We start from the raw sequence: 21,314 nt of genomic DNA, 5'->3' as shown, positions 1-21,314 counted from the left end.
CTACAAGTCATGAAATAGCACCTTGTTTCCCATCCAGACAACTTAAACAATTTAATTCTTGTTTGTTTTGGAGAACTTGTTACCCCAGATGGAGCAACTTATTATCCCCATCTTAACCACACCCATATGGATAAGAACTGAAAACACCCGTGAGCAAAACATCATGATCTCAGAAACCATCTTTTGAAAACCTTTTTTAAATAAATAAAGCAAGCTTGATTTGCTTAATAGTTTCTACAAAGTATGACGTTTAATGACAAGTCAGTCATTTCAAGAATGCCTTTAGGAAGACTTCAAAAAATCCTTTTTTTTTGTTTTGGTGAAACTACATTTTAATTCTGCTTCTTCCAATGAACAATATTATTTAATGTGAAAACTGATATATCAGGCAAAGAAAAGTTAAATAACTCATTGACAAACTGCAAGCCAGACCACATTCAGACAAAGAAGAAAAGAAATGCATCTGGAAGCATGCTAACAGAACATTCCGGTGTAAGATCATAGCATTTTCTGTAATGTAGATGAAGTGTTAGTATATTTTTGGTTGAAAAAGGTAAAAGGTAGGCCTAAGTGCTACTATGTCCACTGTTTCCAGAAAGGTTTTGGCATAGATGGTTTTAGCTCTGCAGATAAGAAAATGCAGAGGCCACCTTAAAAATAAAGTTCTAAACTACTAGAAAGGCTGCCTGCATGTTCATTTGCCTTATGGATGAGTCTGGATTTATGGCAACTGCAAAAGTGACCCAAAATTTAAGACTAAGGCTAGAAGAAACCTTAGATCATCTGGTGATAAAGTCCTATTTAGGAGTCCACGGATAACAAGCCTTCCACCTCAGTTTTTAAACCTTCAATCTCAGTTTTTGTCTTGGTGCCAGCATTAGGGAAACACACAGATATCTGAATATATCCATGACCTTTAGTCTGAAAGGGAAATTTATACCACCACAAAGATTTTTGGAATCCCCATTTTCATTAGCTGATGCATGAGAATCTGATGCTTTGTTAGGTGGCTCTACTTTCATGTACTGACATTTATGCTCTGAGGCTTTTACAGCTTATTGGAAGTCTGAGGAAAGGTGAACAAATTTGTTTTATTTGTGTTATGCTAGAGATAAATTCTCAGCTAATTATGTAAAATAGGAAAGTTTAAAATTCTCCATGGGGTCCATTCTGATACATATTTATTAGACAGCATGGCCATGGAATAAACAAGTAGTCATACCCATCTCCAGGTGAATGGTGAGAAGGAACAGCTGACTAATAAACTTTGACAGAGCTAGTGCTTCACAGAGAAGTAGGATAGCTGAAATGAAGGACTCTGAGGCAACTGTCCAATAAAATCATTAGTGAATGTAATCCATCTTATCAGGGGAGTATAAATATCCACGTGAACACTGCAAACTGGGTATAAGCAAGTTCTTATATACAGTGAGGGGAGCTATCCCTCACAGCTACCCATGCTGTGAAGTGAAGCACAATCAGTTTCAGATGACACTACTTTCCAGAGTGCTGAATTTAGGAATAGAAGCTGTTATAGGCTCTTGACCCCTAAGGAAATGTCACCTACCCCTTTACCCTGGTTGCCCTGAAAAATGAGAACATAGTGCCTGAGGGTAACAATGAAAAACAGTGGATTGTTGAGGCTGAGGGAAAGTGTCTTTAGAAACTTTGAGAGAGATGGGAAATTCCAGAGGACTGTCAGATTAAGGAAGGTTTCCTTCCTCCTGCACACACATGCAGATTTCTAGCACTTGGAGTTGTACTCTCATGATTTCATCAAGGCACAAAAAGCAAGTGCAAAGGCCCTGTAATACCCAGAGATGAAAGCCCTGCAGGTGCTCAAGCAGTGTCAGATTCACAAAGCGATGAGGAGCTTACTTCTGAGTCTGGTTTTAAGGTGGTCTGAAGTTAGATTTTGGTCATACTACAGAGAACAAATATTAATTCAAAACTTAAACAAATATTAACATTTAACCAGGAAATTAAAAAGATGCATAAAGATGACAAACAGCCTGATGCCTTTTGTCATCTTAGCTTCCCTAAAAGAAGAGCTAAAAAGAGAAAAACCATAAGGGGGGGAAAAAAAAAAAAAAAAAAGAGAAAAACAATAAGAAAAATGAGAATTAGAGAGGTTCCAGAAAATTATTTCAGTAATGCAGGGAAATGAGTAATATGCACCCAATTTAACCAATCAGTGGAGATAAACTGTGGATTACATGGCATACCATTCTACATTAGGGATGGATAGCATATGAGAATAGTCTAAGCCAGAATATTTCTGGTCAGAATTTTTCTGAGCACTTACGATACAAACACCCACAAGGGGAATTAGGCATAAACCAATGATTGTAGAAAAACTGCAAAGAATCAAAGAATGCCAGTCAGCAGTGCTGCAATAAAGGTCAACATGACAAGGATTATTTTAATGTAGAATAGGATGCTTATGGTAGATGTGAAAAAGCCTGAACATCACAGCTGACATATAGGTGTTAAATTAGACGTGTGTCTCATGCCAAAATACAGGTTTTCACAGTCCACTACATTGTGGATGCTCTCTTGGACCAAGTTTAGAAAGTCCTTTTTTAGTAATTAACTTGCAAAATGTATTTGAATAATTAAAACTGAGTGTATAGTTGAATGGTTTACCACAGTCCAAACAAAGATGCATTCAATTAAATGTTTTCGTATTTTAAGAGCTGAAAAATGCTGGGATTATTTTCTGATTAGAGGAGGGTTTCACTTTCATACGTATGATGGTTTCATTGGCCTTTCAAATGTAATGGAAACAAAAAGCTCTCGGTAAAAGCAGACACTATTTTCACTGTGGTTTTGTGAAGCAATTGCTTCCAGTTGGTGAATGTGTTTATTGAAAGGCTGAGAGAAATCCCTCACTATGTCTGCACAACTGTAACCTAAAGTCCAACTCTTAACGTAAAATGAAAGTTCCATAATCACCTATATAAGTTTACAAAAATATTATTTCTTGGAAAACCAAGAAGACTCCTCAGCAAATCACATTTTCTTTGGCTCAAATTAATTGGCTGATTTTGCTTGGCTACTTAATAACAATACTTGCCAGTTTCTCCCTGCACTGCTCTGTTTTCACAGTAAGTAAAAAAGCACGGAGACCTCCCTCCATTTTGAAATTTGAATCATAGAATATTCTTGACAATGTAATCTCATCTCGAGCCTTGCTGAAAATTCCCCACCATGTAGTAACAGCTGCTGAGAAAGGCAGAATTGCATGCAACAAATTATTGGGTTAAGGAGCATATGAAGAGGGAAAAAAAAAAAAAGAAAAAAAATAATTCCCCCTAAAGTTCTCAAATATCCTCTTATATTTGCTTACTCTACCTGCTGTCTTCCCTGTAGGTCCATAATAGCTCAGGGACAGCTGGATTCCATTTTCCAAGGTGGCTGAAAAAGATCCATACTTGCTCACAGCTTTCTTTTGATTTTTCAATTTTCCTTTAAAAAAAAAAAAAAGAATGAATTTTAAAGATAGCAACACATACCAGAACCACCTGACCTGCAAACCAATGACTGGTGTGAACAGTGGCACCTCAATGTGGATGACTAACCTGTAAAATATATTAATACAGGACAGGGAAAACTTTATCATTCCACTCATAGGGTAGTATATAATAGTCAGTTTTGTGTAATATAGCTGTGATTTTTAATCTAGAAATTGCATTCTAATTAGCTAGGTGTGTAAAAATAGGTTTAATAGCAACAACTAGTGAAAAGTCTCTGTGAATTTAAACAGCAAGAGAACCTAGTTCTGGAGTCAAGGATCCTTGTTTCTGTTCCCTACTTGGCTGACAAGAATGCTGAACTGCTCATTTCTATCACATGTGGCCTATGCAGTAATAAAAGTCAGTCTCTCAGGTATTGTCACAGGGACTGTATCTCGAGGAGAAAGTAAAAGAAAGGAGAAAAAGTTGAGAAATTAGATCCAAAGATATGTCTGGCATTTGTGAAAGTGGATCAGGAGACGAGCCCACTTAGGGGTGCAGGACAAGATGTCATGTGATGAGTACTTGATCCTTGAAAACCACATGAACTATGCAAGGTAACACCTCCGAGACAGTGACACCGGATCCTACCTTGCCTCTAGTTCAACTCCTACTGCCTTAAAGAAAGGTTCTGCTGGTAACCCTTGGGATTTCCAGTATGGGGAACAGCTTCCTAAAACTGAGGAGCAGCAGAGAAGACTACAAAAGAAGGTTAAGGCAGACACCCAACACCTAGCCATCTCCCAGTTCTTTCATCAACAAGGCACACATGCTGAGACCTCATCTGCTCTATTTACTGTCTGTCATTGCAATGTTCATTGGTGACTACCACCTGCAGGATGCTGTTTTGCCATTTTGACTCCACTAAAAGCTCACCATTGTACCATTCAGCCACTGCCAAGTATCAGAGTGGATTGATTACTTCCTTGCTGCTTTTCTATACAGTACTCCTGTTTACACAGGAGGAAAGCCTCTCACTTGGGCCAAGTGAATACAACTTGCCTCAGATGCTAGCACTGGTGATTGAAAGTACCATTTGGCAGACCCCAGAATGATACAGGACTACTTTCAGAAAGGCAGACAAGAAACATCTCATCTGTGGAAGGGATGCAAATTTTATATTCAGACAAACTACAATTACATCAGTGGTGGCAGTTAAAGCCAAGGAGAGGAGCAAGAGCAGGATGCTTTCTAACACTGATGAAGATTAAAAGAGCTAACACACCTACCAAAAGTTACACTTTTCCAATACTCTTCAGTTCAGCGAGGGCAATTCCATAGTGCTTTTGGCAAACATATAGACAAATCATTACAGACTGGCTTCCTTCTTGGAAACACTCTCACCTGGGTTCAGAAAGGATTTGGATTCAATGCTTTCTGAGTGTTAGCAACATGTCAACCAGCAGTAGAAGTTGCAGAAAGATCTGTTTCCACAACAAAGGTCTTGAGGAGGCACTAATGCTACAGTCATCTGACCCACAAAAGGAGGTCCAATTCCAAGGGGGAAATCTTCCCTTTCAAGGGCAGACATTTATTCTGGTCACAATGCATGTGATTCAGTTTGCATCTTCTTAGGCTTTCCCAGGACACATTAAGATCTGAAGGAGTCCTCCACTAAAGAAGAAAATTCTTTTCTTAAGGAATGGTGACTCTTTTCATTGATTTCCTTGCTTTGGAAAAGAGACTGGCTTGCACCTGTTGACCTGTACTGTGCTTCTACATCTTGGTAAGATCTCTACATGGTGAGCCAACTGGATTTTTACTTCTATTTACAGAACACTGATCTTATTTACCCTTCGCCAGTAGGAATTTATTTTACGTTAGTTGATAAGGTTTGCATCCAATTACTAAATATGTCAAACTATTTATATCAGAGATGTCAATCCACTAACCTGATCTAATTTTCTGTTCTTCGTTACTTTCTTCCACTTGGATTTCTTCTAAGTTTTTCTGGGGGTCTGTGATATGAACGAAGAAATTGTGGTTGTCTTTTATCACTTTCACCTTTACCAAAGTTAGATCTGCAAAGCAATGGGATACTATTATTGCTCCAATCAGGCTTCAGAACTGCCACGTGCCCAAAAAACCCCCTGCACCTGCAACTATAAAGCACACACAAAAAAACCCCCCTGCTCAGAAGTGGACTGAATTGCTTAGTAGTAGACCAAGATGACAAAATTAAGGTTAGCTGAGTTTCAACTAAATATTCAAAAACTTCCTGACATCTAATGATCTCAGAGGCTGTGGGATAACCCCGTTGCTTAGATATACTGCATTTGACTGGACAAATTATTGGAACATGCATTCTTGGAATACCATACATTAGTTGCCATTGAACAGATAAATATGAACTGATTTTTCTCCATTTCTAATTTTCTGGTATTTTATTTATTTATCAATTGTTAACACGCTACAGGAAAACATAAACATTAGTAGTGATAGAGGCTAATATGGAATGACATGGTACTCTCACAATGTCTTTAACTGAATTTCTACTACTGAGAGGTGAAAAGGCATTTATGGATCAAGAAACTATGCCATCAGTTAGTAACTGAGTCAAAGCAGCACATAAAGAATTAAAGAATCACCTTTTACAAACTCTATCTTCTCTACTTGAATCTGTCCTCCATCAGATGGGAAAAGATATTTACTGGTTCCTGATACTTGAATGAGATCCTCCCCTGTATTGTAGCCAAGAAACTAGAAAAACAAGTTTTAGATTATGCGTAAATGAGAAAGGCAGAAGCCATTAAAGAGGCAAATGAAGGACATATCATCAGGATCCCACTGTTCTGGTCAACATTTTTTGCTTAGATATTTAACTAATGTAATAACAATTTTAGCAAATACATAGCATGTTATTCTCATATCCAAATAATTTATCAGTTACTAATTGAAGTAACTTGTTACACATGAGAGCAGAATCTGGTCCTTCAGTGGTATGGAGCCTTAATGGAAACTGAAGAGTAGCAAGTAGACTGGTGGCTTAACATATAATGGAAAGGAAAGAAAAATTCTGGCCAAGTACAAAGAGACAAAGTACAATGACATGGCATCAGATAAAGGGCAGATAAGGATTCAGCTTTCCACCCTCTAGATTTTGGAATTCAGGCACTGTAAATCTGATTCTTAGATTTCTGTGCCTTCCAAAGAGCCACAAATCGGCAAAAATTAGGTGACTGTACTCAAATAAGTTCAGACTGAAATGGTACCTATCTCTGAGTCTGAAGTCTGTACTCAAGCAAGTTTAGACTAAAATATATTGACCTACGCAAGTTTTGAATGCAAGGCTTAGACTCTGCAAATATAAAGCAGTGCAAACTGCCTAAAAACTGTTGGGACACAACTAGCGAAGAGCTCCCTCTGTAAGAAGTATCTCTCTGTTAATGTAACAGGCAGAATAGCTTGTATTAGGGCACTCCAACATCATGAATTTTGAAACAGGAAACGGAAGAAACAGTGAACCCCTTTTACTTCATTTCCAATGCGGACAGCCAAATCTCAGAATCATAGAATCGTTTAGGTTGGAAAAGACCTTTAAGATCATCAAGTCCAACTGCTAACCTAGCGCTGCCAAGTCCACCACTAAACCATGTCCCTAAGTACCACATCTACACTTCACTCCAGGGATGGTGACTCAACCACTTCCCTGGGCAGCCTGTTCCAACACTTGATAACCCTTTCAGTGAAGAAATTTTTCCTAATATCCAATCTAAACCTCCCCTGGTGCAACTTGAGGCCATTTCCTCTTGTCCTATGGCTTGTCACTTGGGAGAAGAGACCGACACCCACCTTGCTACAACCTCCTTTCAGGTAGTTGTAAAGAGTGAGAAGGTCTCCCCGAGCCTCCTTTTCTCCAGGCTAAACAATCCCAGTTTCCTCACCTGATCCTCATAAGATTTCTGCTCTAGACCCTTCACCAGCTTCATTGCCCTTCTTTGAACACGCTCCAGCACCTCAATGTCTCTCTTGTAGTGAGGGGCCCAAAACTGAACACAGCATTCGAGGTGTGGCCTCAGTAGTGCTGAGTACAGGGGCACGATCACTTCCCTAGCCCTGCTGGCCACTCTATTCCTGATACAAGCCAGGATGCCATTGGCCTTCTTGGCCACCTGGGCACACTGCTGACTCATATTCAGGCGGCTGTCAACCAACACTCCCAGGTCCTTCTCTGCCGGGCAGCTTTCCAGCCAGTCTTCCCCAAGCCTGTAGCGTTGCATGGGGTTGTTGTGGCCCAAGTGCAGGACCTAGCACTTAGCCTTGTTGAACCTCATGCAATTGGCCTCAGCCCATTGATCCAGTCTGTCCAGATCCCTCTGTAGAGCCTTCCTGCCCTCAAGCAGATCAACACTGCTGCACAACTGCCTTGTTGGCCTTCCCCCTGATTCTTACCCACAGACACTCAACCCTATCGTCACCATCATTAAGCTCTAAACTATCCAAACACTCCCTAACACACAGGGCTACCCCACCACCTCTCCTGCCTTGCCTATCCTTCCTGAAGAGTTTATAGCCATCCATCACCGTGTTCCAGTTGTGCGAGTCATCCCACCATATTTCCGTGATGGCAACTATATCATAGTTTTCCTGGTGTGTAATGGCTGCCAGCTCCTCCTGTTTATTGCCCATGCTGCGTGCATTGGTGTAGAGGCATTTCAGCTGGGCTGTCGTCCATGTCTCCTTCATAGAGGAACACCCCTTATGTGCTTCGAGGTGTTTCACTGGTGTTTCCCTCTTGGCTCCTATTACCTCAGTATCCCCTAGCTCAACTCTGTACAACTTCAACTACGCACCAGTGTACCCAGCATATCTCAGAGACACAGGCTGAGTGCCCTCGCTAGCACGCGCTCCCTCTAACCTTGGCACGTTGTCCCTCAGCTTCTCTCAGGCAAGCCTGATATTATGACCCTCCCCCTTAGAGTCTAGTTTAAAGCTCTGTCAATGAGCCCCGCAAGCTCCTGAGCAAAGATTCTCTTTCCCCTTTGAGAAAGATGAATCCCATCAGATGCCAGCAAACCTGGTGCTGTGTAGGCCATCCCATTATCAAAAAACCTAAAATTGTGGCGATGACACCAGTCACGGAGCCATGTGTTAATAGATTGGGTACCTCTGTTCCTTCTAGTGTCACTGCCCACAACTGGAAGGAAAGAGGAGAAAATAACCTGTGCTCCAGAGTCTCTTACTAGCTGTCCCAAGGCCCTGAAGTCTCTTTTGACTGCCCTAGGACTATGTGTTGCAGCTTCATCGCGCCCCATATGGAAGAGCAGTAGAGGGTAAACAGTCCGAGGGCCGTAGCAGGCTAGGAAGTATCCTAGTGATATCCTTAACCCGGGCCCCAGGGAGGCAGCAGACTTCCCTAAGAGGAGGGTCCATCTGGCATATCGGACCCTCGGTTCCCCTCAGAAGGGAGTCACCCACAACTATAACCTGTGGTGATGGTGCACTTGATCCCCTTGTCCAGATCATTGATAAAGATATTAAACAGAACTGGCCCCAGTACTAAGCCCTGGGGAACACCACTTGTGACCGGCTGCCAACTGGATTTAACTCCATTCACCACAACTCTTTTGGGCCTGGCCATCCAGCCAGTTTTTTACCCAGCGAAGCGTATGCCTGTCCAAGCCATGAGCAGCCAGTTTCTCCAGGAGAATGCTGTGGGAAACCATGTCAAAGGCTATACTAAAGTCTAGGTAGGCAACATCCACAGCCTTTCCCTCATCCATTAACCAGGTCACTTTGTCATAGGAGATCAGGTTGGTCAAGCAGGACCTGACTTTCATAAACCCATGCTGACTGGGCCTGATCACCTGGTTGTCCCATATGTACTGCGTGATGGCACCCAGGATGATCTGCTCCATGATCTCCTCCCTGGCACTGAGGTCAGACTAACAGGCTGTAGTTCCCCGGACCCTCCTTCCGGCCCTTCTTATAGATGGGCATCAACTAGGTCTAGCAGTCCCTGAATATGGGAGTTGGAACAGGTCTTTATGTTCCACTTTCCTACCCCCTCCCAGGAAAATCACATTTTTAGGCAAAATTCATCCCATAAATATATTTTCCATGTGCACAAAACCATGATCAACTTATCTTTGTGTTCATGTCATACACACTAAAAACAATCCAAGTTAATTAAATAGTATTGTGTAGGATAATCTTAAACATCAGAAATTGCTTTCCAAAACTTTTAGGAAAGGATCTGCTGCTAAAATGATGGAGTTAAACAAGACCTAGTTAGGCTTAATTTGCGCTGAACTCCAATTTCACAATGGACAATAGCTTTGCTGTAATCTTGACTCTATATATAAATAGTTAGCACTTTCCTAATGTGGTGCAATAATAGGACTCCTTACCTTATAAACTTTCTCAGAATGTGGTTCTGTGACACTGGGATCCTCCTCAAGTTCAGGGGCTTTTGCTGGCTCATCTATAAGCTTCTCTTTGGAAGATTTCTTGTTGGAACCTTTACTTTCTTCATGTATTATTATCTCCTGTCCTTTCTTTTTACCTCCCAAATTTTCTTTTTTTCCTTTTTTTGTTTCCTTAAGTTGTTCTTCCTCTAGTAATCGGTCCTGCTCCTCCTTCCAAGCCTACATTAAATGTTAGGAATTCAAATGACTGTGGTTCTCTTTGTTTTACGTGATATTTCATATGTGCATGCTGAAAAGAGTACAAGTAAACAAACTCAAAGGAACCAATATTCTAAGTCACTCTCACATGTTTTCCAAACGTGTCTACAGTTTTACAATATTACAGACTATATTCTGCATAAAATTACTGACTCATTCAATCCACAGGATCAGTCATTCTTGACCACAGGAGACATATCAGATGATTATTTGTATATTACACGTTCAGTCATAAAAGAATTATTTTTTGTGCACTTTTCCACAATGTTTATCACCAAATTAGAATGCATCACTGGTATTAGTTTATTCCCAAAATGCAACTGTGACATGAAATGATTTTATTCTTTTACAGAAAGAGGAATGAGGTATCAATGCCAGAATTATAATCTTGTATCAGGAAGACAACAAGAGACATCCGAGATTTTCCAGAGTATTTAGGGCTTTGTAGCATTTTATATTCTAAGCATACCAAAGCACAAGCATTTCTGTGGAAGAAATGGTAAGCACTCACAGTTACAAGTTAGGCATTAGCCTAACTTGAGCTGTGCCAGCTCAAGTTGAGTACCCAGGAATTGGTTAACACTATTCCATATCTACATTCCAATATCAGTACTTTAAGTGCAGAGCATTACACACTATAAGAAAGATGAGACGTACTATGGCTGCGAGGAGGCAAAAAAGCAGGGGAGTACAACATCAATTAAGCTAGATTTGTGCAGAGTAATGGACAGCGCCAATGCTAAGACTTAAAAAACGTGTGCTTAACTCCTACCTCAGCCAGAAACTTACTGTGTGAACCTAGGCAAGTCAATTCATCTGTGGTGCATGAACATGGTCTACGCCTATGAAATGGGATTCTCTGTCATAAGAGAACTCTGAGGTACCATATTTACATTCCTTAATTTCAAAGAGATGTAGATAGTGAAAGTAGGAGTTGGGTACATAAGTACTTCCATGAATTTGGATCTCATGTTTTCATAGCTGTATAACCAGAAAACTTCAACAAGAAGTAGGATATTATCCATAATTCTCATTTCCTAGTTCTGCAATTATGAATTGCTTTTGGAACATCTAGTTAACTCCAAACAGTCTTCCCTTAAGAAAGTAACATAACATAACTGAATCAATAAGGAATAAGTTAAAGAAAACAAGAAAGAAAGTATACAAAAAATAGCCAAGAGCAGAAAAACTAAGAGGACTGAGACAAGTCTATGTAAGAATGAAGGCTTACCTTCCTGGGAAAGCAGTGTTATTTAGTCCATTTCAGAAACATAAATATTTTTGCCTCACCTTTAGAGAGCCTTCTCTGATAAAAGGACTTTTTTCATTGTTGGATTGAGATTCTGGAATAGTCTCCGTTATGCTCTCAGGTCCTGACATGCTGCCTTTGAGAAATGAAAGGGGAATAAATGAGCTTATAAATATAAAAAAATGGAATAATTTTAAAAAATGGAAAAATAAAAATAAAAGAAATGCAAGTAAATAAAAAAAATTTGTAAATAGTAAAAGTATAAAAGTAGAATAAAGAAAATGTCAAATATTTTTAGAGATAAAATAGAAACACTGTTCAGGTTAGAAGAAACTTATCTGACAACTAGGATTACTTGATAGTCATAACTGGGGACCAAATATGCTAAACAATATATCAACGTATTTAAAGACTCACTCTCTGCTTCTTGCTATTGAAGGCTTTGCTCCTGCAACAAGTTTTTTTTTATGCAGATGAGCAATGCTGAATAAACAATAAGCAGTATTTATCATTTTTGCAACTACCACTGTTCCAGAATTCAGATCCAGTGCTTCAACCAGCTCAAACACCAGAACAAGCTCAATACCAGAATCATAGATATTATAACCTTTCAAGTCAAAAAAAGTGAATAAATGCCGTCTGAACCTTCAAACCTTCACTAAAGATAGACCATATCCCCTGTTTACTAATAGCGACCTATGACTCATGAAAAGGGTGTATCTCTCTAGGTGTGTGGTTTTATTTCATGCTTGGATACCCAATATTTACTTGCTAGAAAAGTAAAGTACACTATCAGAAACTTCTACTTAGATTACTTTGTAGTAAAAAGTAAAAATTGCAGTGTGCGTTACAGCACTTCCAGTGAAATTGAAATCACCTAAATACACTGTTGCCCATCTGGGCATCTCATCTAGAGGTGATTATCTTTTTCCAGCAAGTGAACTTCTCTCTGAATCATATCTGTCATGAGGCACCAGATGGGCAAGACTCAGTCTAGCTCCTGTGAAAGCTAGATAGGTACAAATTATGATTTAGAAGTCATAACCATCCTTTTGGTTTCCAAACTATAATCAGACATGTTAACTGGGTTGAGGAATAACATTCATATTTTTGTAAATGCTAATTACTAGTACTAGAAGGTTTCAAAGTGCATTCTCAAAGAAGGTGAACAAAACAAAGGCTAAATATCAACAAATCATTGTTAATACCATTTAAATACACAAATAGACAATTTGGACAAAAGTTCTCTTTTGTCAAAAGGAGTTTTCAGATTTTGCTGCCTGCTCAACAGTTACTGTATGAACTGCTTACAATTTTCACTATCCAAAATGTTGCTTGTAATTAAAGTTTGCTCTGCTGTCTAGTCAATTCCAGTTTCCAGTTTTAGCTTCTAGCCCACAGCTTCTGACTTCCAGCTTTTATCCTGCCCTTTTAAAAAGGAATTTTCCTGAACTGTGTTGCCAACTTTAACTACTGCTCATCTCTTCATAAGTTCAGTCATCTAAACAGAGATTCATATTTGTATGTAATCCTTAAAGTAATTCTACTAAACAAACACAGCTATTGTAAATGTAAATTGACATTAAAGGTCTCAGTTTCATAACAGAGGATGATGCAGAATATTTAAATATGTGTATTTAATTAATTTCAAAACATATTTAAGTCTATACAGATGACAAAACAAGGTTACTGTATGAAAAAATATATGCAGTTCTGCTCTGAATAACTTTGGGTCTCAGCACTCAACATGAAGAATGAATTTTCTAGGATAAAACAAAGAGATACCCACTTTTGGCTTTCTCAGGGAAGCCAGTTTTTTTGACAGCACATGCAGACAATTCAAAAGGTCCTTCTGCCATGGCTTCTTCCAGTTTAAGAGACTCTATTTCCTTAGCCATCTTCTCTTCTTGGTATTTGACTTCTTCCTCTTTCACCCAGTCTTCAATTGAGTTGGCCACCAGCTCAAGATAGTTCCTGAAAAGCACAACATTCCTCTACTATAATACAGTTTTCACTTAATATGATTTCAGGTCAAACAAGATCACTTGGCTTCTCAGTTTCTTATACAAATATTATTCTAGAACCTTTGAGAGAAGGCTTGCATTTGACAGGGTTTCGTTCAGTTTTTATAGGAGCTGGTACTTTTGCCTGGCTGGTATTTGCTTAATATATCTTACGTTTGGGATTTTGGTTCTCCTTTCTGCAGAGATATTGGAAACTTGTCTTGCAAAGAATGCCTGCCCTCAAAGAAAATCCAGAAAGTCAGAAAACAGAGACATTCGGTTTAAGGAAGGTTGAGACTAATTCTCCTCACTGTTTTACCACCAGGATAACTTATTTTCTTAGTTGCTCTTGATTTATATTGTCTTTTAGAATACACTTCATTTGTTTGTTCAGCAACTGAGGAGGTATTATTCTAATTAATTTCTAGCTCTTCTTTATTGGTGTGACAAGCAAGGTGCTTGGAAATTGTCATCCAAATCCAGATTAGAGAATCAGTGCACTGTAGCCTGGCGTAAATTAAGAATATTAACAATTAACAGTTGAAGTGAACACTGAATGACAAACTGATCCAGAGTTTGCAGCTGGTATCGGTAGTTGCATTGTCACATCTTCCAAAGGTGTCTGAAATGACTGCTAAAATAGTTCATTGTAAACGACTGCTTCCAAGGTAGGATGAAGCCTGGAAGTCTTATATGCAGTTGCCACTCAATCCCTTGTTTGGAGTGTTACCCTAACTCTTTAAAAGTAAAATTCTTCACATGTGCAAAACTAAATGGGGCTTTTAAAGAATGCATGAGATTCAGTTGTTGTGTCTTCACGATGTTTTGCATTTATAAGTTCAAGATGATTCAAATGTATTCAAAAGCTCTCTATGCATTACAGTTTTTGGTTGTGAACATGTAGGCAGCACAATTCTTAACCTCATGACAGTTTTAAAGTTCTTATTGTAGCATTACATTGTATGTTCAAGAGAATTAACATGTAGGCTATCTACACAGACTGGAAATGTATACATTTCATGTACAGCTTAAAGATACACAAGTCTCTCCCAGCTCCTGCAAAGTATATGGAGCCTGCTTTGGGAAACTTGCATGGAGAAACTGTTGATCATATACTCAGTAAGGACGAGGTGACTCTGGTTGTATCTGAAGAAAAGTGTACAAGCTATAAAAACAAAGGTGTTGAAAACAAAAGGCAAAACTAGGCTGGAACCTAGAGTTGCCAGTACTGGAATAACTTGAAGATGAATATACGTTATAAATAAAAAAGAGATTATTCACGTGGAAAATATTTTAGGGCAATGAAACAGTCATTCAAAGTCAAAAATACACATTCTATTAATATGTATTCTGATGTCACTACTGCTGCTAATGTCTGACTCAGAATCATTTCTCAGAAAGGATTATTCTTTTCCAGTAACTTGTGTAATGTGTTTACTATGAAACAGTAAACAAATGTCATTAAGATTAAGTTTGAGCAGAAGAATAGTTTTGATAATGTCTGAATTCATTTGGCTTCCTGTTACAGTGGCCACTTACCCTAACCAGAGTTGAAATGTTTTACACACACATATCGCTGCAGCTACATGTGTACCTGCCTTTGGATCCCCTTAGTCAGTAGCATCCATTGGATTTCATGGGCAGCCTCCTGCTGCCTACCTTTTAAACAGCACAATTCCTGAATTTTTAGATTTTCTACATGAACTACAGGACCTGATATCCATAGAGAAGAAGGAAGGGTTAACTGGGATCTCCAGGAACAAAAGCTGCTGCAACATAAGAAATTTAATTTCCCCCTTGCATGAGAATTTGCTGTAACAGGACCCATTGTAACCAGCTGATTAGCAGGTAACAGAAGTATATTCCAGACAGCAACTATGGAACAACCCTACAAAGTGGGTCTGTGGTCTATAAGATGTCACAATAAAGTAGTAACAAATAAACACAGGTAGAGAACTCCTAACAGAGAGATAGTCAAGCACAGCATTTGTTGTGTATTTGTAACACTCCTGTGTGGTGAAACTGTGACTCTTAAATATATCCCAAAAATCAGAATGATAGTAATTTTAATAAAAGGAAAAAAAAAATAATCAATAAACTGTTACTAAACTAATCAGGAGCCAGTTATTTCATACAAAGGTAAAAACCAGTAATACTACTGCTTAATTAATAAGCCAGGTTTGTGCCTGTTTCTGGCAACTCAGCAGGATCTGGAAGCTAATGCAGGCAACAGCTTGAAGCACTCCAGGTATTTACAGACTGTCTTCCACAGAAGTGTTATGTTGCCTGGAAACATGCACTAGCAAATATTTATGATACTTTGTCTGGAAATCTGAAATGATCTTTAGCAAACAGGTTGAATAAGGTCAGAAATTGTGCTGATTATTTTGCAGAGAAAAGGCAGATATAGACACCACATAACAGAACCAAATGAGAGCCCATAGCTCTTCAAAGATACTAAGTAGCATACATAGCAGTGACATTGAATATTTCTACGAAACAAGAACAAAGCCAAACCTTCTTGTTAGCTTTCATGCCAGTTGCTTTAGGAACTCCTTGCTGCTTTGAAACAAAACCCGATGAAGCGTCACTGAACAAAGACGTCATGCCCCAAGCAGAAGCTATCTGTAATGTCTAAGCCTTGTTTCCAGTGTATGTGGAAGAGTAAGAAGGAGGAAGCATATAGCTATTTCATCCTCAACTGAATTATAATCCATCTACCAGAGAACATGCGTAATTCCCTCTTTGGATGCAAAATTAGCAGCTTCTGTTTTGCAGGTATCAAGAGCTCTTCCCATTTTTCAACTGGCCTTGAACTGACTATTTCAATGCCCTTTCAAGGTGACCAGACAAATTGTTCTAGGACCCCATCGATGAAGAGTTGTTGTTTCAAGGATAAACGCTTCCTGAAGAGGTCTTGGTTCCTCACTATCTGCTCCTACAGACAACACAACACCACTATGCCATTGGGATGAGGTGTTACTCAGTGTATGTAAACACCAAGTGACATGTTAGATGTACTAGGGTATGTGACCTGGTCTCCAGCGTCTGTTCCAAAAGAGTACAGGTCTTATGTCGTATGTGTCAGCCCTGTGTGGACATCTCGGATACACCAGGTGTTTATGCTTAAGCAACTTGAATCAGGCCCTTAATGTCCAGTGCCCCAAAACCCAGTAAGAATAGCTGGCAAAGTAAACAGGTCTGGGCTCCAACAGACTTTTGTGTAATAGACTTTGAGACCACTGACCCTCTGCCTGGGTCTATCTGAATGCAAGACCCAGGTTTACTTGAACACACCATCTTTTCACTAGCTTTTGGGGAAGATTTTAGCTGTTATATACATACAAAAAAATTGATTGACCAGACATTTAGTGGAATTGCCCAACAACCACAAAACAGCCAGCATTTTCTCCAAGGAACTTTGTGTTACTGCTGGTAAATCTCTTCTGGCCCTGGTCCCAGTCACTGCTAATCACAACAGGCTCTTTTCACAGCAAATAATTTAAGTCCACGTGCCTGGAAAGCTGAGATTGCTCTCAGTCAAGGAACTCTGTGTGAGTCTAAGATACAAAATATGTCTTCAGGAAAGCACACTTTGCCTATTTAGCATTCAAACCTGTTCAAATACATAGGTACCAACAAAAGTTGATGTTAAAAGATTCCCATATTCTGATAAATGAGGCACTGCACTTAGAAAGGGATGCCTGCAGGCAAGTTGGGGGGGGAGGTGGGGGGGTAGTGTCCATTGGATCATTTGCTTGAAATTCTATTTGATAAATCAAATCTAATTAATCCATAAAGCACCAGAGTCACATGGTTAAAGATAGCTCAGCTGTCTCTCCATGTCATTGTAGCTTCTTTACATATCAGTACATGGACACATATTCTATTCTTGGTCAATTATTTGGAATAGCAGTTAGATCCACATCATTTATATCACTGTTTCAGTGCAAAAATGTATTCAAAAATGAATAGGTCCACTGACAAAAGCTCTAATAGTGGACGCATCAACCACTTGCATACCTCTTAACTGGTAAGCAGATAGTGACAAGGAATTAAGAAGAACACGGTATTCTGTGAAAAAACTATTCTAATATTAATAAAGGGCTTTTTCTCGAAAAATGTTCCCAGTGACACTTGCCCAATTTATGTATACATAGTGGAAAAACCTGATAATTATATTCTTAAACAGAATTTTCTTTTTAACCTCCCTCACCTGAAGTGTCCTCAACATAATTTTCTTGATGTGGATATCCCTAATATGACTTTGTGTGTATGTATGCATTATATATATTTTTATAGTTTGTGATAAGGAACATACAGTTACTGCATGATTTTCCTCACTCAGAAAAGTGTTGTCTCAATAGAATTCTTCTGATACAGCACTGTTTTCCACCTGCATGACTTGCTTTCTCATAAATGTGTTACATCATGGTATCTTTTAATTTCAAAGCTTTGTTCCAAGCACAGCCATGTAGGCTTTAATTGAAGATGACTGTGAATGAGACATGAAAGATAAAATCAACTACCTGAATCCAACATTAGAGTGCAATGCAGTATCCCAAGTCTCTTGGCACAAACGATACTGATTCATAGGATTGTGAAGAACCATCAGCAAAGAGTTATCCTGGGTATGATAAAAGGAATCAATACATCTATACTCTTGGGATGCAGTATGAAGAACCTGAAAAGGAAAGAGAAATGTACATCCTCCCTGCAGACAGTACCATATGTACAGATGCTACAGAACACGGCTCTTAGAAACAGGTGCTTCAGAACTTCACTCTCCTACAAGATGTACGCAAAGCATTTGGATTACAACAATCTGAAGTGTTCAGGCAGGTGGAAATTGAAACTCCACCGCTATTCATATTGAGAAGAGGCAGTCATAATGCTCCACCTGAGATTGACCATGAATGAAAAAGTTCAGCTAAATAATAAACAAATACATTAAATATTAAATAAATACTTAAACAAATTTAAATAATAAAGTACTTAAATAAATAGTAAATAAAAGCAGAACTATCATATATCAGGTAAAAAGAAAACAAATTTACTTTTTTTTAGCTCAGTTAAGTCTACTTGGTATTCAATTTGCTATACTATGAGACCTGCACATCTCTGAGATCTACTGTATTCTCCATTATTCCACTCTGTTCTGTACTGCCCCGTCATTTTCAGTGTTTACATTGTCTGCAGGCTGAAACTTATTTTATAGTTATAGCTAGAAGAAAGCCTTCTTTGAAACTATTATTTTTACAGAAGTGTGCAACTGAGGTAAAACTGAAATAATCCCATATCAAGAAATATTCTCTTTAAACATGAAAACCTTAATATCAGCTGGTGTAAAAATTATGTTCAGGTGTGACATGTAGTATAAGGAAATATTCTTACAAAATGCTACTTTCTGTTGCAATAAAACGTTATTTTCTGTTGCAGTTATTTTCCACCAGTATCTTTTGACTAGATTCACTAACTATTGCCAGTTCAGTTAGTATTAGCTATTTATGTTGCATAAGAAGGAATTCCCTATGTACCAAAATGAATGAGCAGACTTTAAAGTTGTGATGCTAAAGTGGTGCTGAAAAAGTCCAAGCAGCATTTCCTTCACCCATGTATAGCATGTGTCAGGATTAAATAAGAATTGCAGGATAGGAAACTCAATGCAGCATAGGAACTAATAATCCACTCCTCCCAAGAGAATGCCTACCAACTTAAGCCATCTACACTGGAACTTATCTTTCACATTTGTTGTTCTGTCTTTCTGCAAGATGAGTTTTAGTCTTTAGCTTGCAAGATTTATAGAAATGAAGCTTGTAGCTCTGAAAGGGTGAAGTACCATTACAATAAAATTTTCTGCTTGCCCATAAAACATATACTGCATAGGTATTTGAAAAGTATGCTTTCACATACACTGCACTAATGAGTTCCGTAACTGCCAGGGAGGATCACCCCCTAAGGGCAAGATCATTGTGTCTCCATCACACATTTAGCTAAAAGACTCACTACCAACAAGGATAGCTGCAATTTAGCCAAACCAGGAAATAAAAACCCATTACAAACTAAATTTCACATAAGAAACTGAAAAGCAGCTAAAGAACAATGGGTTTTGGCAAAAATGTAAAAGGGATAAAACTGAATCAATTATCTAGTAAGGAAATACCCTATACTCTGCTACTAATTCTTTGTACAGCATTTTGAGGGGTGACTGTATGTATAAGATTGTCAGTTCAGATACCTGAAGAAGAACATGGGGTTGAAAATGCTCAGCGAAACTCCAGTCTGTCAAACAACGCCTCTGTGTCTTTTTTATTTCTTCCAATGGTCCTAGGCTATCATTTTTCGGACTCACCTCAAAATACACCAAAACAAAATAATGAATATCAACATTTCAGTGTCAGTTGTATTAAATTAACTGTAATCTTGTTGACTTAATAGACAGCATCCCATGTTGCATCAGAGTTAATTGCATAATGCTGCACATGTGTAGACCCGTATGGCACTATTTAATAAAAAACACAATTACTCCCAAAAGTTTTTGGTCTTGGCTTTTTTATGGCAAACATAATCCAAATATTTTTATTATTAGGTTATATGTTTTTGAGTTCTGTAAGCAATTATAAATATTTAAACATGTCCTATGAAGTAATTTTAAAATTGCTATATTTATCCAGGGCTGTATGGCAGGCAGGTGTTTCTGAGGATGTCAAACTACACAGTCTATTAGTGTGACACAGTTTGGCAATTTCTCTCAATTTCTCATGCTAGTATTTGACCCCTGATATTCAGTGAAACCAGCATAGAATTGTCATTAGTAGCTTCACCAAGACCCATCACCTTAAAACTCGAAGAAAGTGATTTCATAGTGCTTATGGCACTATTTGCCAAACATCACAAAATTAACACTTGCAGTCAGCATTGCAAAGGAATCCCCAGTAACATGTCCTGGCACTGAACAGTATCCTCTGATTCCTCACACTTGCCATATCAGAAGTGAAAAGATCCAATTCTTTGTTCAAAACAGGATCAGCCAGACCATCTCTTCCATCTTTGCCATTTGTTTCTCTATGTCCTGGAAATTGAAAGCAGAATTTTAAGAAGTGTTCTAGAAATTTCAGCCCTAAACACTAAGGTTGGAATGATGCAATTTCCTTAGCCTCCCTGATGAGATTGCCATCAAGTTGAAGCTTCCTTTTATGACACTAGTCCAATAAATACATGATCAGCTCTGCCACACTTCTTTCCTAAAAGAGCACTTTAAAATCCAGGGACAACGAATGCCAGACAGCTCATTAAAAAAAAAAAAAAAAAAAAAAAAAAAGGACTCTCTATAAGACCCACTTAAATCATCCTCTTATTTGTCCTATGCTGGCCTTGCATGTTCAAAAAAATTAAAAATACTCTAAGAAGTGTCCTCAAGACTCATACATGAAGAACCATTTTCCTGCTTACTATACAAGAGAATCAATAACAAGCATTCCTTTGCACAGATTACATAAAAAAGGTGGCAAAAATCAATTATTTTGATATTTTCACATATTTTTGAAAAATGCAAAATTTTAAACTTGAAATTAATTGGATGTATAGAGTTCTACAAGCTACTGACAGCATATTACTTCTGCCGAGAATACGACCAGTCATTCCTGATAAACTATCATTGTGACAATGGGCACCTGATATGAATAGGATCACATGGAGACTAACTTCTATGCTCTCCTAATTCTTTGAAATAATTTCCTTTTAATAGAATTATTTATGCCTAGAGTTAGGGCAGAGGTCACTAAAATTTGATCAAAATTCACACATACAAGAAAAATACTCTTCCTGGGAGAAAACATTCTGGAGAGTATTTGTTCGTAAGTGGCTCATAACCAGCTCAACTTCCAGACATATATCTGGCTCTGCTTCTCTAGGAAGTTAG

The 21,314-nt window shown here is 38.5% G+C and overlaps 1 protein-coding gene across 1 annotated transcript in view; it reads right to left on the bottom strand.

Moving 5' to 3' along the window:
- Nucleotides 1–21,314, bottom strand: part of SPAG17 (sperm associated antigen 17) — a 115,489-nt gene that overhangs the window by 43,110 nt on the left and 51,065 nt on the right. Inside the window, exons 15-23 of the mRNA XM_072851530.1 lie at nucleotides 20,377–20,465; nucleotides 19,632–19,745; nucleotides 17,923–18,077; nucleotides 13,180–13,364; nucleotides 11,432–11,526; nucleotides 9,866–10,102; nucleotides 6,104–6,215; nucleotides 5,408–5,536; nucleotides 3,355–3,468 (exon numbers count right to left, since the gene is read on the bottom strand). Of these exons, the coding sequence (XP_072707631.1) occupies nucleotides 3,355–3,468; nucleotides 5,408–5,536; nucleotides 6,104–6,215; nucleotides 9,866–10,102; nucleotides 11,432–11,526; nucleotides 13,180–13,364; nucleotides 17,923–18,077; nucleotides 19,632–19,745; nucleotides 20,377–20,465 (1,230 nt within the window). The remainder of the gene's footprint in view (nucleotides 1–3,354; nucleotides 3,469–5,407; nucleotides 5,537–6,103; nucleotides 6,216–9,865; nucleotides 10,103–11,431; nucleotides 11,527–13,179; nucleotides 13,365–17,922; nucleotides 18,078–19,631; nucleotides 19,746–20,376; nucleotides 20,466–21,314) is intronic.

Source organism: Ciconia boyciana, chromosome 1 (genome assembly GCF_034638445.1).
Source record: "Ciconia boyciana chromosome 1, ASM3463844v1, whole genome shotgun sequence".
NCBI classification, from domain to species: domain Eukaryota; kingdom Metazoa; phylum Chordata; class Aves; order Ciconiiformes; family Ciconiidae; genus Ciconia; species Ciconia boyciana.
This window is presented reverse-complemented; position numbering and strand designations above follow the sequence as displayed.